The sequence below is a fragment of the Lissotriton helveticus genome, chromosome 6, assembly GCF_964261635.1.
Source record: "Lissotriton helveticus chromosome 6, aLisHel1.1, whole genome shotgun sequence".
Classification (NCBI taxonomy): domain Eukaryota; kingdom Metazoa; phylum Chordata; class Amphibia; order Caudata; family Salamandridae; genus Lissotriton; species Lissotriton helveticus.
Window position 1 is genome coordinate 711,494,479 of NC_136067.1, and position 13,229 is coordinate 711,507,707.

The following is a 13,229-nucleotide window of genomic DNA, read 5'->3' on the forward strand; positions in this document are numbered from 1 at the left end:
TTGACCAGGAGCCAGTGCAGATCTCTCAGGTGGTTGGTGATGTGGCTGTGGCGGGGGAGTCCAAGGATGAGGCGTGCAGAGGCGTTTTGTATGCATTGGAGTCTCTTCTGGAGTGTGGTTGTGGTTCCTGCGTAGAGGGCGTTGCTGTAGTCCAGCCTGCTGCTGACGAGTGCTTGGGTGACCGTTCTTCTGGTTTCGGTGGGGATCCATCCGTAGATCTTGCGGAGCATGCCAAGGTTGTTGAAGGAGGAGGAGGAGACCGTGTTGACTTGCTGGGTCATAGAGAACGTTGAGTCCAGGATGACTCCCAGGTTGCGTTCTTAGTTGGTAGGTGTCGGGGCGGCACCCAGCGTTGTCGGCCACCAGGAGTTGTTCCATTCGGTAAGGGTGGAGCCAAGGATGAGGACCTCTGTCTTGTCCGAGTTCAGTTTCAGCCGGCTCGTCTTCATCCACCCCTTGTGGAGGTTGGATTTGGAGGTGGCCGGGTCCTTGGTGAGGGAGAGGATCAGCTGGGTGTCGTCGGCGTATGAGACGATGTTGAGGTGGTGTGCTCGGACGATGTTAGTGAGCGGTGCCATGTGGACGTTGAAAAGGGTCGGGCTGGGGATGAACCTTGGGGTACGCTGCTGGTGATTGTGGTAGCTTTGGACCTGAAGAGGGGGAGGCGGACTCTCTGCGTTCTGCCGGTGAGGAAGGAGGTGATCCAGGCCAGGGCTGTGTCTCGGATCCCTGCGTCATGGAGGCATGTGCGCAGAGTGTTGTGGCAGACGGTGTCGAAGGCGGCCGAGAGGTCCAGGAGGATGAGGGCCGCAGTTTCGCTTTTGTCCAGTATGTTTCTGATGTCGTCAGTGGCAACGATGAGAGCGGTTTCAGTGCTGTTATTGCTGTGGAATCCAGATTGGGAGGAGTCCAGGGTGTTGTTCTTCTCCAGGAAGTGGGTCAGTTGTCTGTTGGCGGTCTTCTCAATGACTTTCGCAGGGCACAGGAGCAGGGAGATGGGTCGGAAGTTCTTGAGGTCCTTTGCAAATGTAATTGAGTGTGAATGTGGTGTTACGCTTTTGAGTCTGCCAGTGGCATAATGTATGTAATCAAACATTTATAATGGCACCCATGGAAAAATACTGGTGTTTCATACTGGAGGCAATTCTCAGCGTGATGGCCAGTTGTGACAACAAACTGGCACTAACATAATGGAGTAACTTGTCATAACAGGCATCCCTGCAAAAATGCTGGTACTAGTATACAAGAGGTATTTCTTTCCATATGGGCACACATGGACAAAATCTGATTTTGGCATAGTTGAAGAACCTCTTGGGATAGTAGGCACCTATGGCAAATAATGGTAGCACAATGGAGGTAATTCTTTCCATAAGAGAGGATAACCGTAGCATATGGGGGTGAGGGGAATCATAATAAAATGCTGGCTCAATATTTGTTATACGGTTCAGCCATGGTATATTTACGGCAATAAAGGCAACATCCTGGTACTAACATGCTGCATGCACTCTTTGCATGAGGGGCAGTCATGACATATGAGGGCCACCCAGGAAAAAATGCTGACCCTGGCACAATGAAGGTCATTTTCGAAATATGGGGGCACTCATAGCATATTTTGAAAAACATGGGGTCAACAGCTGGGGAGATTCAGGTTACACTGGCTTGGCACATCATGAATGGGCTTTAATATTTAATAAATGCCCTTTCAAAGCCTGTGACTTTTTAGCAGGTCTGTGTAAAAATTGTGCTTGAAAATGAGCTATGCCCCAAAGTTTTTGGAAATGTTCTGGAGGCAGAACTTGCCCACCCTGAATCCTTTTGGAAGAGAACTACTGCACTCACTTCATTAGTTTGCTACAATTTTGGGAAAGTAATACGCCCCATCACTTTCAAAGATCATGTCAGCACTCTAATAAGTGGTGTCTAAAGTAGGCATTAATCTGTTTTGTGTTGTTATATTAATCATACAGTCATTATGGAACTTCAGCAATGTCAATTAGTGTGATGTCATCATGGCAAAGGTCATGTGACATCACTTCATGGTTGGATTTGGGGTCATAGTTTATGCAACTTCCTGACATTTCATCAAGATTATATGGTGTGTGATGCCACTTCTACTACTCCTGGCAGTTTGGTGAATCAACATCCATGTGTTGGTGTAGCTATCCAGAAAGCTGAGGACAGAGCATGATTTACATAGAAAAAAGCAATCATGTGACTTTTATAGAAAAATAAAGAACAATAGCAACAATGAACTGCAAAATACAACCAACCTTTGGTGTGTGAGATTAAAGTCAAGACTTTAGTGCAGGAGACATCAAGATTTAGCACTATCATGGTGCTGTAGTGCTGGTGCAAGAAAATTATAACACAAGGTAATGGGATTTCGGCGAATTAATAGTCTGGAACATTTTTAGTTGCAGCTTGAATGTTTATTAAGGAAGTACATAGAATCATGTAGTTTCCTGAACATATAGAAGTCTTGCTGTTCTGGAAGGGAATATTATATATGGTGTACAATTTACTTGAAGTCACACTATCACTATAAGCGTGAATGACAGCAGAACTCTCCAGACTGCAAAGGGTACTATATTTTTATACACTTTACTTGTTACAGCACTTTCTTTCACTTTCAGCTGGATTACAAATTCATCACAGACCCCTGTTTCATATATGTAAAAGCCAGTTTCTGGCTTCTTGGGGTGCAAAGCATTCTGGTTCAACTCATGGAGCGACCAATGTATCATATGTTAACCGATTCATGTATACTATAGACATGGCCACTGGAAGAACGCGATTACGCGGGCGAACCTTGTTACGCATGAGTATGGATTTGCCACACTTGTCCCATAATCCATCATCTGCTGATTTTAACAGAAATATTATGTGGTTCTAGAACAAATGGATAAACTGTTAGTAAAAACTTGGTGATGTAGTTCCCGCACTGTTAGGCTAATTTCAAAGGTTAATTTGTAATATTTCGGTTGCTATTTTCTGTAGCTGGCTGTTAACTGGTTAACTAGTACTAATGAGGAGAAATATTTGCCCGGACAGTATTACCGTGTATAAAAATTTGAAAAGAATGAAGTGATAGTATCTAAAGATGTGCCGCATTATGCTGCACAATTTGCCTTTTCTTACCTCATAATTTAGTCGACCCTGACACATAAATTGGTGCTCCCCTGCCGCACAATTCCAGTGGCTCTGACTATAGATGGCAACATGCATTATTTTGTTATGACATTGTTTTGGGTGAAAGAACAATTTTTAAGTTTTAATTTTGCTTATATAATGTCAATGCATTAATTATTAGCTATGACTTGATTGATCCACGCATTATAGTTGCAGACTTTAGTGTATACAGTTGGGGCGTCCTTCGAGGCGCACTTGCCAGGTCCCCAAGAGACAACACCCTGAAGCTGTCCGTTGCACTCCAGGGGTCCTCCTGAGTCTCCCTGCAAAAGAGACACAAAAAATACCTATTAGATACTGTACTTTTTTGTTTCTTGACAAAACAGATGTCCCGTGGTGTAAAAACATGTATTGCAGCCTCTTACGGAGGAATGGCCTAAGGATTCGAATTTTTAACAAGTTAATACGTTTTTATAACTACCATTTTTGTTATGCAAAGATATATGGTTGAATATTGCATTATCATTCAATAAAGAACAGTAGGACAACTCACTAAGGTGTACAGCTGCCAGCAGATTCTGGCAACATGATAGCTAAACAATAATCAAAGCCTAATGGGTTTGTAAATGCCTCCAGAAGCCTGGGAAAATATCACATGTGAAATAATAATCTAGGCTTCCCATTCTTCCATAATCTGTAATCTGTTTCTTGTGAACTGGGAATTTTGAAACCCCTTCTGTTTCAGCAAAAGGGCATTCCTGTGAGATTGTCTTCATTAGTCTTGCTGTCGCAGTTCGAAACCAGCAGCTGCCAAGCAGTGTAGCCTCACGTGCACAGGCCGTCAAGGAAGCCACAGGTGTAAATCCAATGACCAACTGACCTTATGAGAGGGGTACATGCATTTCCTTGTGTTTCTGGGGAACCACATGAGTAAAGTAGAAGGTGCATCCACAGATCAATAATAAAATCAATAAATAAAACAATAATAATATTAACAATAATAACAACAACTACAACAATAGTAATAGTAATAATAATAATACTAAGAAAAAGCACCAATAATAATTATTATTATCATGAATATAATACAAATTAAAAAAATTATTATAATAATTATAATATTTATGATATAGCCTAATAGCCTGCTGTAGCGGGCTATACCGGCCATTAAAGGCCTGCTCCAGCGTTTCGGCTCGGGCCATTAACAAGGGAGCGGGACTTTAATGGCCGGTATAGCCCAGCTACAATGGGCTATACGGCTAATAAAACATTCTGCCACTAGGGGGCAGAATGTTCTAACAAAAAGAAAACAGCAACAGCTGTGAACAAAAGCAACATTGGAATATTGCTCTGCAAGCTTTTACCGGCCCGTAGAAGCCCGGAGCACTCCATTGTATTTAAGGGAGTGCTTCACATTCCGATGCTCAAATTATAATATAGCCTTATAGCCCGCGGCATTGGGCTATACCGGACATTAAAGGACTGCCCCAGAGTTAAAGGCCCAAGCCGAAGGTGAGGGCCTTTAATAATGGAGCAGGACTTTAATGGCCGATATAGCCCAGCTACGGAGGGCTATACGGCTATTAGAACATTCTGCCACTAGAGGGCAGAATGTTCTAACAAATAAAACATAGGGCTCTCGGAGTCCGAGGAGGTTTAAATTCCCTCTGGCTCCGAGAGGCCTTTGTAAAATAACATTGGAATGTTGCTTTGCTGGCTTTTACCAGCCTGTGGAAGCTTGAAGCATTCCATTTATTAAATGGAGTGCTCCACATTCCCATGTTCTAATGATAATTATTGTTGTTATTATTGGTAATAATAATAATAGTTATATTAGTGCTGGACATAAACAGGTGTATATCATACCTTATACACCTTCTGAAGGTGTGTATTTTGAATGACTGTCTGTAAGGCAAGTGATATACCCACCTGAAACTCTTTTCTGATCTTAGGGATTTGTAAAAGGAAGGCAGACATGAATTGAAGTGACCTTTTGGCATCAATTGTCAAATGAACATAGGACCTGCATCACACAGGGCCTTAAAGCATAGGCATGAGCTTTTGAAGGCTATTTGTGTTTTTGGAAACTGATGAAGCATTTGCAGCGCCCTGAGAGAGATTGCGTACCAGGCGTTTAAGCAAAAGCTGTGCTGTGGCATTCTGGACCAGCTGTAGATGTTTAGTGGTGTAGGTAGAAAGTCCTAGGAACAAAGCATCTGCATAATCTAGCAGAGAGTCCACCACCAACAGCAAATTGGGATAAGGAGTGTTATCCGGTGGAAAAGGAAAAATCTTAAAGAGAATCTTCAGTTAAAGGAAGCAGGATGATATGTCCTTTGCCAAGAATGTTTCAACGGAGAGTTCATCATCAAACACAGCCCCAAGATTTTACCATTCTTAACTGGCAAAGGTCAAAGGCTTAGAGAGTCAGGCCACCCTCGAGGACAAGATCTTAGGTGGACTGCCTAGCACTATCACCTCAGTTTTATCTGAATTATGTTTCAGACAGTTTCTTTAGTTCCAGTCAGCCACAAAATTAAGCCAGAAAAAAAATTGGGGTGGCTGCATTGCTGTTGTCATCTAGCCTGAGAATGATATGACTATTATCTACATAACAGATCCAGAATAGATGATGCTCCATACGCAGCCCTGGAAGAGGCATTACATACAGGTTGAAAAGCATGGGGTTCAGTGAGGAGCCCTGCGGAACTTCGCATAAAACCTGCCAGGCTGAAGAGAAAATGTAAAAACAGTCTTGCTGTGGCCTGCTAAAAATGACCAATCTGGTTCAAATCCTGTCACGCACTTCCATCCCTCCAAACCTGTCAAGTAATGTGGCAAGAAACAGTGCTGATGGCTGGGTAGAGTGATAAAAGAATGAGAGCGGCAAGATCAGTGCTTAATTTGAGCTGGTGCATGCCAATGGGAGCCACCGGAACTCTTTTTTGGGGGCCAGCACTTATTTTCATGCATCAGAAATTTACAGTGAGCAAGGGACAGAATGGCTGAAGAGAAAGATGGAAAAAATGTCACAAAATGGGAAAGCAAAAACTGGCAAGAGTGAAATAACTGGGCAGCAGGCTGCGGGCTGCGGGCTTCTGAGTAGAGCTTTAGGCACAGGCACACAGGGCCCGATTCACAGAACTAACTTAAGACAAAATCCTAAACTTACTACCATTTTGGTATTCACAGAAGGCATTTAGGAGTCCTAAAGTTAGGAGTCCTAACTTTACTACTACTAAATTGAGAAAAATCCTAACTTTAAGACTTTCGGTATTCACAGAAGGCATTTAAGAGTCCTAAAGTTAGGACTCCTAACTTCTGTGAATACCGAAATGAGTAATTGCATTCTGTGAATACCAAAATGAGTAAGTGCCTTCTGTGAATACCTAAATGGTAGTAAGTTTAGGATTTTGTCTTAAGTTAGTTCTGTGAATCGGGCCCTCATTCTTTTACAAATGAACCACTGTTTAAGATTATCTGTGGATCATTTTGAACAGAGACAAAAGCCACTTTGGTACCATGAGAGGCAAAGAACACATTTTTACAGGGTTAAGAAGCAAGTTTGTGGTGATAAGCTTTATCAGCTGAGAGTTAATAACCTTCTTTGTGAACTTTGCACAAAAGAATGAAAGTGAGACGAGGCTGTGGTTGCCGACAACCAAAGGGTACAAGGAGGGTTTTTCAAAAGTCAGAGAGTATAGGCTCTTTTCCAGGGCCGGACTGGAAACCAATTCGGCCCTGGCAAAGTGCTCTGCCGACCCCCCCAGGGGAGGGGGGGGAGTTTGTGGGTGCCGCCGAGCTCTTTACCAGGGCCGGATTTCGGCCGATTTTGTTACAGGGCTGAAGCAAATACGGCCCTGTAACTAAAACGGTCCCCAGGGGCCCCAAACCGGCCCCCACCCGCACGGCCAGTCTGGGCCTGCTCTTTTCCAGTCTGCAGGGAGATGACTAGACAGAAGAGAGTAATTAACCGTTCTGCAGACTGAGGTATTGATAACCAGCTTTGAAGAATAAACAAATTAGGCTAGACAGGGCTCCGACCAAAGTATGACTTAATGATGATCATCATTTTTGTTATCTCCTCAGGAGAGACATGACTGAATTTGGTGAGCGCCTGTGCAGTAACTGAGGTCAAATCACTAAGCATGGAGGCTGAAGATGACAAGTGAAAGAGTTGATAAATAATCAAAATGGTATCACAGAAGAAATTAGATAGTGAAATGCAGAAAGCGGTGAAGGGGTGATCTGCTGTTGCATATGCAATGTGCTGGAGAAATCCCTAATGATTTTAATCATTTCAAAGGAATCTCTGCTGCTTTTCAGCAGTCAGGAAGCATAATGTTTTGACAGTGCTTGTCTGACCGGAGATTTACATTTCATGTGGCCATTTTCGCCTCTTAAAGATAATTGTGGTGCCAGCGTCTTTCGAGCAACTTACAAGCTAGTTAAATTAATGTAGCGAATTCGCCATTTCTGCATGGTCACTCCAATTTTATTTTCCTTTTTCTGCACAATATATTTGCTGGATTTAATACTCTGTGCACTTTACCACTGCTAACCAGAACTAAAGTGTCTGTGCTTCCCCTCTAAATCATGTGCTATTCATTGGAACTCCCTATTAGGCCTACTTACGTTTTCTATAAGTCCCTTGTAAATGGTGCCTTAAGTACGCTTATGACATGAAACGTTAAATGTCAAACTACTTAGTTTGTAAAATATGACTTAATGGTGAAATCAGATTTACTTGAGCAGAAAAGAAACTTTGTAACAATTTACTTAGGGCTGCCTGTGCTAGTACTAGTTTAAAACCAGCTCTACCATTCATCACACCGCCAGCTTGAATACACATCTTTGACATTAAGAGTTCAGAACTCTGACTCAGAGGACAATGACTTGCCGCTGGGCCTAGGAAAAGCCAAGTGTTAACTGCTGACCATGTAGCAGTCATTAGCTATCTAAGAGTGGATAGGAATAGCTGGCAAAACACTTTAGCGCCACTATCTCTTTTGACTTAGAGATGCCAGGGAGGACTTCTCCTATTCATTCCCAGAACTCGCCCAGACAGCCTGTATCCAGTCAAAGTAGGGTGGGGGACCATTGCTGCTACCTATCCCACTTCAGAGTTGGAATACACATCTTTAACTGGGTGAGTAAACAGTAATGGGAAATGTATGTTTCTGAGCGAATGTTAGGTTGCATATGTGGATCGTTGGGTGGTGTTGGTGTCCTTTGTGGAACATTGGGGTGTGAGGTTCTAGGGATGACAGGTGGTGCAGACTGGTTTGACTGACTGTGAAATAGAGCTTTTCTGTCCTTACTGCTGTATACTTCTTTTCTGTGGCAATGGGTTAAGCTGTCAGTCTCACCAGTCTTCTCCAGTGATTCTTCTACTTTCCATCGCAGAAGGAACCTCTGTGTGTGGTGCGCTGGAGTGCCGGACCACAGCAGTAGCTGTTAGCACAATTGAGGATCCAGCACAATGGCGGCGGGCTGTTAGTTGTCCATGCAGGCCCCACAGCATATTTGGTGCCTTACTGTGGCAATTTATGGTGAGTCGCATATTTCCCTCTCACTGGATTGAGGAACCCTGAACCACACCTCCATGCCCTACTGCCTCTAGAAACACACGTTGCGTGTATGATGCCAGCAGCCATTTTGATAGATTGGGAAGATTTCCATTCCATATGATAGTTTTGCTTGGCATGCATTCCCAACGTTCCAACTGGCAACCATTTTGTGCTGTTGGGTACTGAATCTGTGCCCAATCAGCTTCAGAAACTTAGTACTTTAGTTTTGGTGACCATCTTTATTTGAGAAGCTCTTCAGGTTTTCTGTGCATTGAGTCTGTGTTCACAGTGACAGGCACACCTAATCACTGTGATTAGTTTCTCATACAATTTAGCAACTATGGTATTAGTGGCAGCAACTCACCCATGCTAGGCCACACTCATGGATAAGATATCAGCTCCACACCATATTTACCCGTTTGGGAACTCCTCCACTTAATTGGTCACAGTGGAGTCAAGCATTTGAGGCATATTTGGAGGCATTCAACACTGACACATTCACCTCTAAAAAGAAAAAATCACTATTGATATGCAATCCAAAAAAGAACTGTTCTGGATTGGTATACAGTTTTACAGCATTCACATCTTCCTGGAGAGTCTATAGAGGACTTTGTAGCTGCCTTGAGCATCCTTACATCCACATGTAATAATGGGATTCAAGGTTGAATTTTGAATAAACAGCTAATTGTACAGACTAATAATACGAAAATCCAGGTAAGACTTCTAACCAGTGCAGATCCCAACTTGCAAACAGCATTGACGATATCTAGAAACATCAAACACTCGGAGCAAGGCATGAAGGAAATTAACAAAAGGTTTAAACCTTGAACTGAGGTTCAACTGATCTCTAAACAATCTGAAATACAATCATCTAAGATAGAAAGCGGAAAGGCTCCGCAGAAAGTGGTCAATCCCACCACCAAGTCTACCCGGGATAAGACTGATGGTTTGTGTTTCCGATATGGCAGCAAGTCTCATTTGAGCAATGTTACATTTTGTACTGCTGTCAACCAAACTTGTTTTAAGTGCAGAAAGAAAGGGAATTTTGCACTTGTATGTAAATCAATGTCAGGGCAGACCAGAATAGTTCAGCAATTGTAAAGTCATTGAAGAATGACTTGTCTGAGGATGATGGCAATTGAATATTAATGCTAACTTCTCCAGAGCATGATGAAACTGTAGAGATATCTACTATGAATGGGTGTCACAGAAGGAAACCTCCAGAGTGTGGAATTGCCGTAAATGGGAAGATCAGTAAATTAATGACGGATTCTGGTTCTCCTTTCACTTTTATGAATGTGAAGGACTTTGAAGGGTCCTCGGGATACAATTACACGCTTCACACATTGAAATATTTGCATATGGGGGAAAGAAAGTATAAGTTAAGGGTCAATTTGATGCCACATTCGAGTTTGTGGGCAAATCCATGGAGGGAGGCGCCGATTTGTTAGGATGGAAGGAACAGGGTGATTTGGACATGGGATTGGATCCAAATCATCCTAATATGGTTATTTAAATGAAAAGAATGTATGATTCAAGCAGTGCATATATTGGTCGAATTGGTGGGTGGGTAAGGAATTATCCCAATGTGTTCAACAAACATTTGGGTAAATTGAAGAGTCTCCAACACCACGTTATTTGTGAGGCCAGTTGTGCACATGGTGTGCTAGGTAACTTTGCGGCTACTTAATGAGCCGAAATCTGAACTTAAGAAATTGTGTGATCTGGGGATCTTTGAACCTATTGAAGTCTGCAAAGTCTGATAAGTCATTGAGGTTGTGTGTTGATTTAAGGCAACTGGACGCTAATATTTAGGTTGATCACCAACCATTGCACTATATTAATGAACTGTTGCCAACCCTTAAGGGGGTGGGGTTTTTTACATCATTGGATGTGTCAGCTGCTTACCACCAGGTTGAGTTGTGTCAAGAATCCCAACATCTTACATCTTTTGTCACGCCTGAAGGTGCGTATCCCTATTTTCAGATGCCATTGGGATTAACATCTGCTTGAGCTGTTTTTCAGAGATTGATGAGTAAATTGTTCAAAGATTTTCCTGTAGTCACTTATTTTCAAGATGATATCTTTGTGTATGGTCAAGATAAATCTGAACACGACCAAAGGCATACTTTGACATACTGAGATCTAGTGGGTTGATAATAAAGAAGGATAACTGCAAGCTTTCTCTGGATGGGGTAAAACCCAAAGTCAAAATACTGGAAGCAATTGAGAAGGTTCCTAAACCTCTCAACAAGGATCAACTTAGGTCTCTTTTGGACTTAATAGAATATTATGTAAAATGTGTGGGAAATTTTGCAAGCAAGACAGCATGCGTAAGGTACCTGCTTAAGAAGAATGTAAAGTATATTTAGAATGATGAGTGTGAAAAGGTGTTTGAGTCAATTAAACATGACATTGTTATAGCATGCCCTCTTAATCCATTCGATACTAATGACACCTGAATCGTTTCCACTGATGCCTGCAATTTGGGCCTTGGGGCCGTACTTATGCGGAAGTAGAGCAATGTTGATGAGGAAATTATTGCATTTGCTTCAAGGTCTTTGAGAGGTACAGAGACCATTTATTCCATGATAGTGAAGGAGGCTCTTGGTTTGTGGTGGGGTGTGCAGTACTTCAAAGATTTCGTGTGGGGCTGCATGTTTATACTAAGAATGGACCATAAACAATTGGTAGACCTATTTATCAGTAGCGGGGGTGGAAGAGCTACCCCACGCATTGTCAAATGACAATATAATGCAAGTGTTTCCCAACAACTTAGAGTATGTTGTTGGTGCCAGGAATGTATTTCCTGATTGTTTGTCAAGACTACTGTTATGTGAGACTGGGTCCTAGTTGAAAATGATGTATGATGACTTGGAAAGGGAATGTGGGGTGAGTTCCATTGATGTTACTATGAATGGTGCTCCTCCTGAAGAAGAGTGGATGGAAGCCTTAGCAGTTGACCGTAAGGTTCAAAGTATGCTGGAATTTGTTGCCAGTCATTGGCCTCCTGCTAAAGAAGTTCAGAGGAACTTAATTCCATATTTAAGGGCTTCAGATGAGTTGCCGGTTGTTAATGGTGTTTTGCATAGGCGTGGAATGTTGGTAGTTCCATCGGAGTTGTGCAACTAGGTTCTAACTTTAATGTTGGCACATGAAGCCTAGAATACCTGATGATTTTTTGTGGCTAGCGTTTGGCATGCTGTGGAATGTTTTGTCTGTGAGTGTAGTGTGTGAGTCATGAGTGACAAAACCCATGTACATGTCCTGTTACCCCCTTAACCACAGTAAATTTGTCATGGCATAAACTGTCTTTTGGCATATCGGAACCATGCAGTGTGTTTTTTAGCACACCAAAATATGCTTGCATATTAATTTACTATTTTGCTAAGTGGCATGAAATCAAATTTGTGGACAGTGTGAATACTGGTGTAGTCATTGATTTATTCAAAGAAGTGTTTCTGAGGGAAGGGTATCCTTAGGAATTGGTGACCAGCAATGGCACCCAGTTGGTGTTGAGGTAAATGGAAGAATTTTCAAAAATGTCTGACATAAAACACATCAGAACGTCTTTACATCATCCCAATAGCAATGGGTTGGTGGAAAGAAATAATTGTATTATTTGTTGTTGTTGTTGTAAAAGCTTTATTTCGATACGTAAATATCTTAAAAGCGATACATACAAAAATACATTTTCAAGGCTTATGGTAACATACATTTATGATTACTAAAATAGTCAGATAAAATACAATAAATAGTTAAAAAGAGAATTAAATTGAAATAGAAAGCCTTTTAGCTCGGATCACCCAAGCCCATTTTAAAAACTTTGAAACACCGCAAACAATGTAGGGGGATGTGTCAGTCAATAAAATGCGAAGGGCCACCAGATGCTGACGTGTGCCTAAGAGCCTGCACAATGGTGTTAGCCAACGCCTCCTTGGGGCACAATAGTCAGGACGTTCGAAGAAAAAATGTGCCACCGTCTCCATCCGTGTCGAGCACATGGCACAAAAAGGTGAGGACTGGGAAGATGAAGATCTCCACCTGGACACCAAGTTGGCCAAAGGCAAGGTGCCCACTCTGAGTTTGAAATAGAGAGCCCTGTCCAGGGGAATGGAGATTAGGTCCAAATAAGGCTCATAAGCAACCACGTCTTTAATTCTCAGGAATGCGGCGGTCGAATTGCAGTGGCGTGGATTGCGAATGAGTTTGGTGGCTATCCAGTCCCAATATAGCTTCTTCAGGGTGGCTTTCGGAGGAGCAGAGCGAGTAACCCAGGAATCTTCCAAACCCAGCTCCACCAATAGGCTCTTGATGTCCCTTAGCCATTTATTTCGATGCCATCCCTCCATAGCAATTACCTCGGACAGACCTGCTGCATAGGAGGCTAGCTCCGGGACCCTCCACAGGCGGGCCCACAAGAGCAGAGGCCGTAATCGCGCCTGGTCCGCGATTGATTTACAGCCCAAATCAAGAAGCACTGGGACGGTCGGTGTGCTCGATGGGAGTGCCAAGAGTTCTTTCAGGAAT

At 42.7% G+C, this 13,229-nt stretch overlaps 1 protein-coding gene across 1 annotated transcript in view; it reads right to left on the reverse strand.

Moving 5' to 3' along the window:
* Positions 1-2,407: 2,407 nt before the first annotated feature.
* The window catches only part of LOC144762900 (trypsin-3-like), a 38,775-nt gene continuing 27,953 nt past the window's right edge, over positions 2,408-13,229 (reverse strand). Inside the window, exon 5 of the mRNA XM_078648197.1 lies at positions 2,408-3,452. Within this exon, the coding sequence (XP_078504323.1) occupies positions 3,300-3,452 (153 nt within the window). The 3' untranslated portion in view covers positions 2,408-3,299. The remainder of the gene's footprint in view (positions 3,453-13,229) is intronic.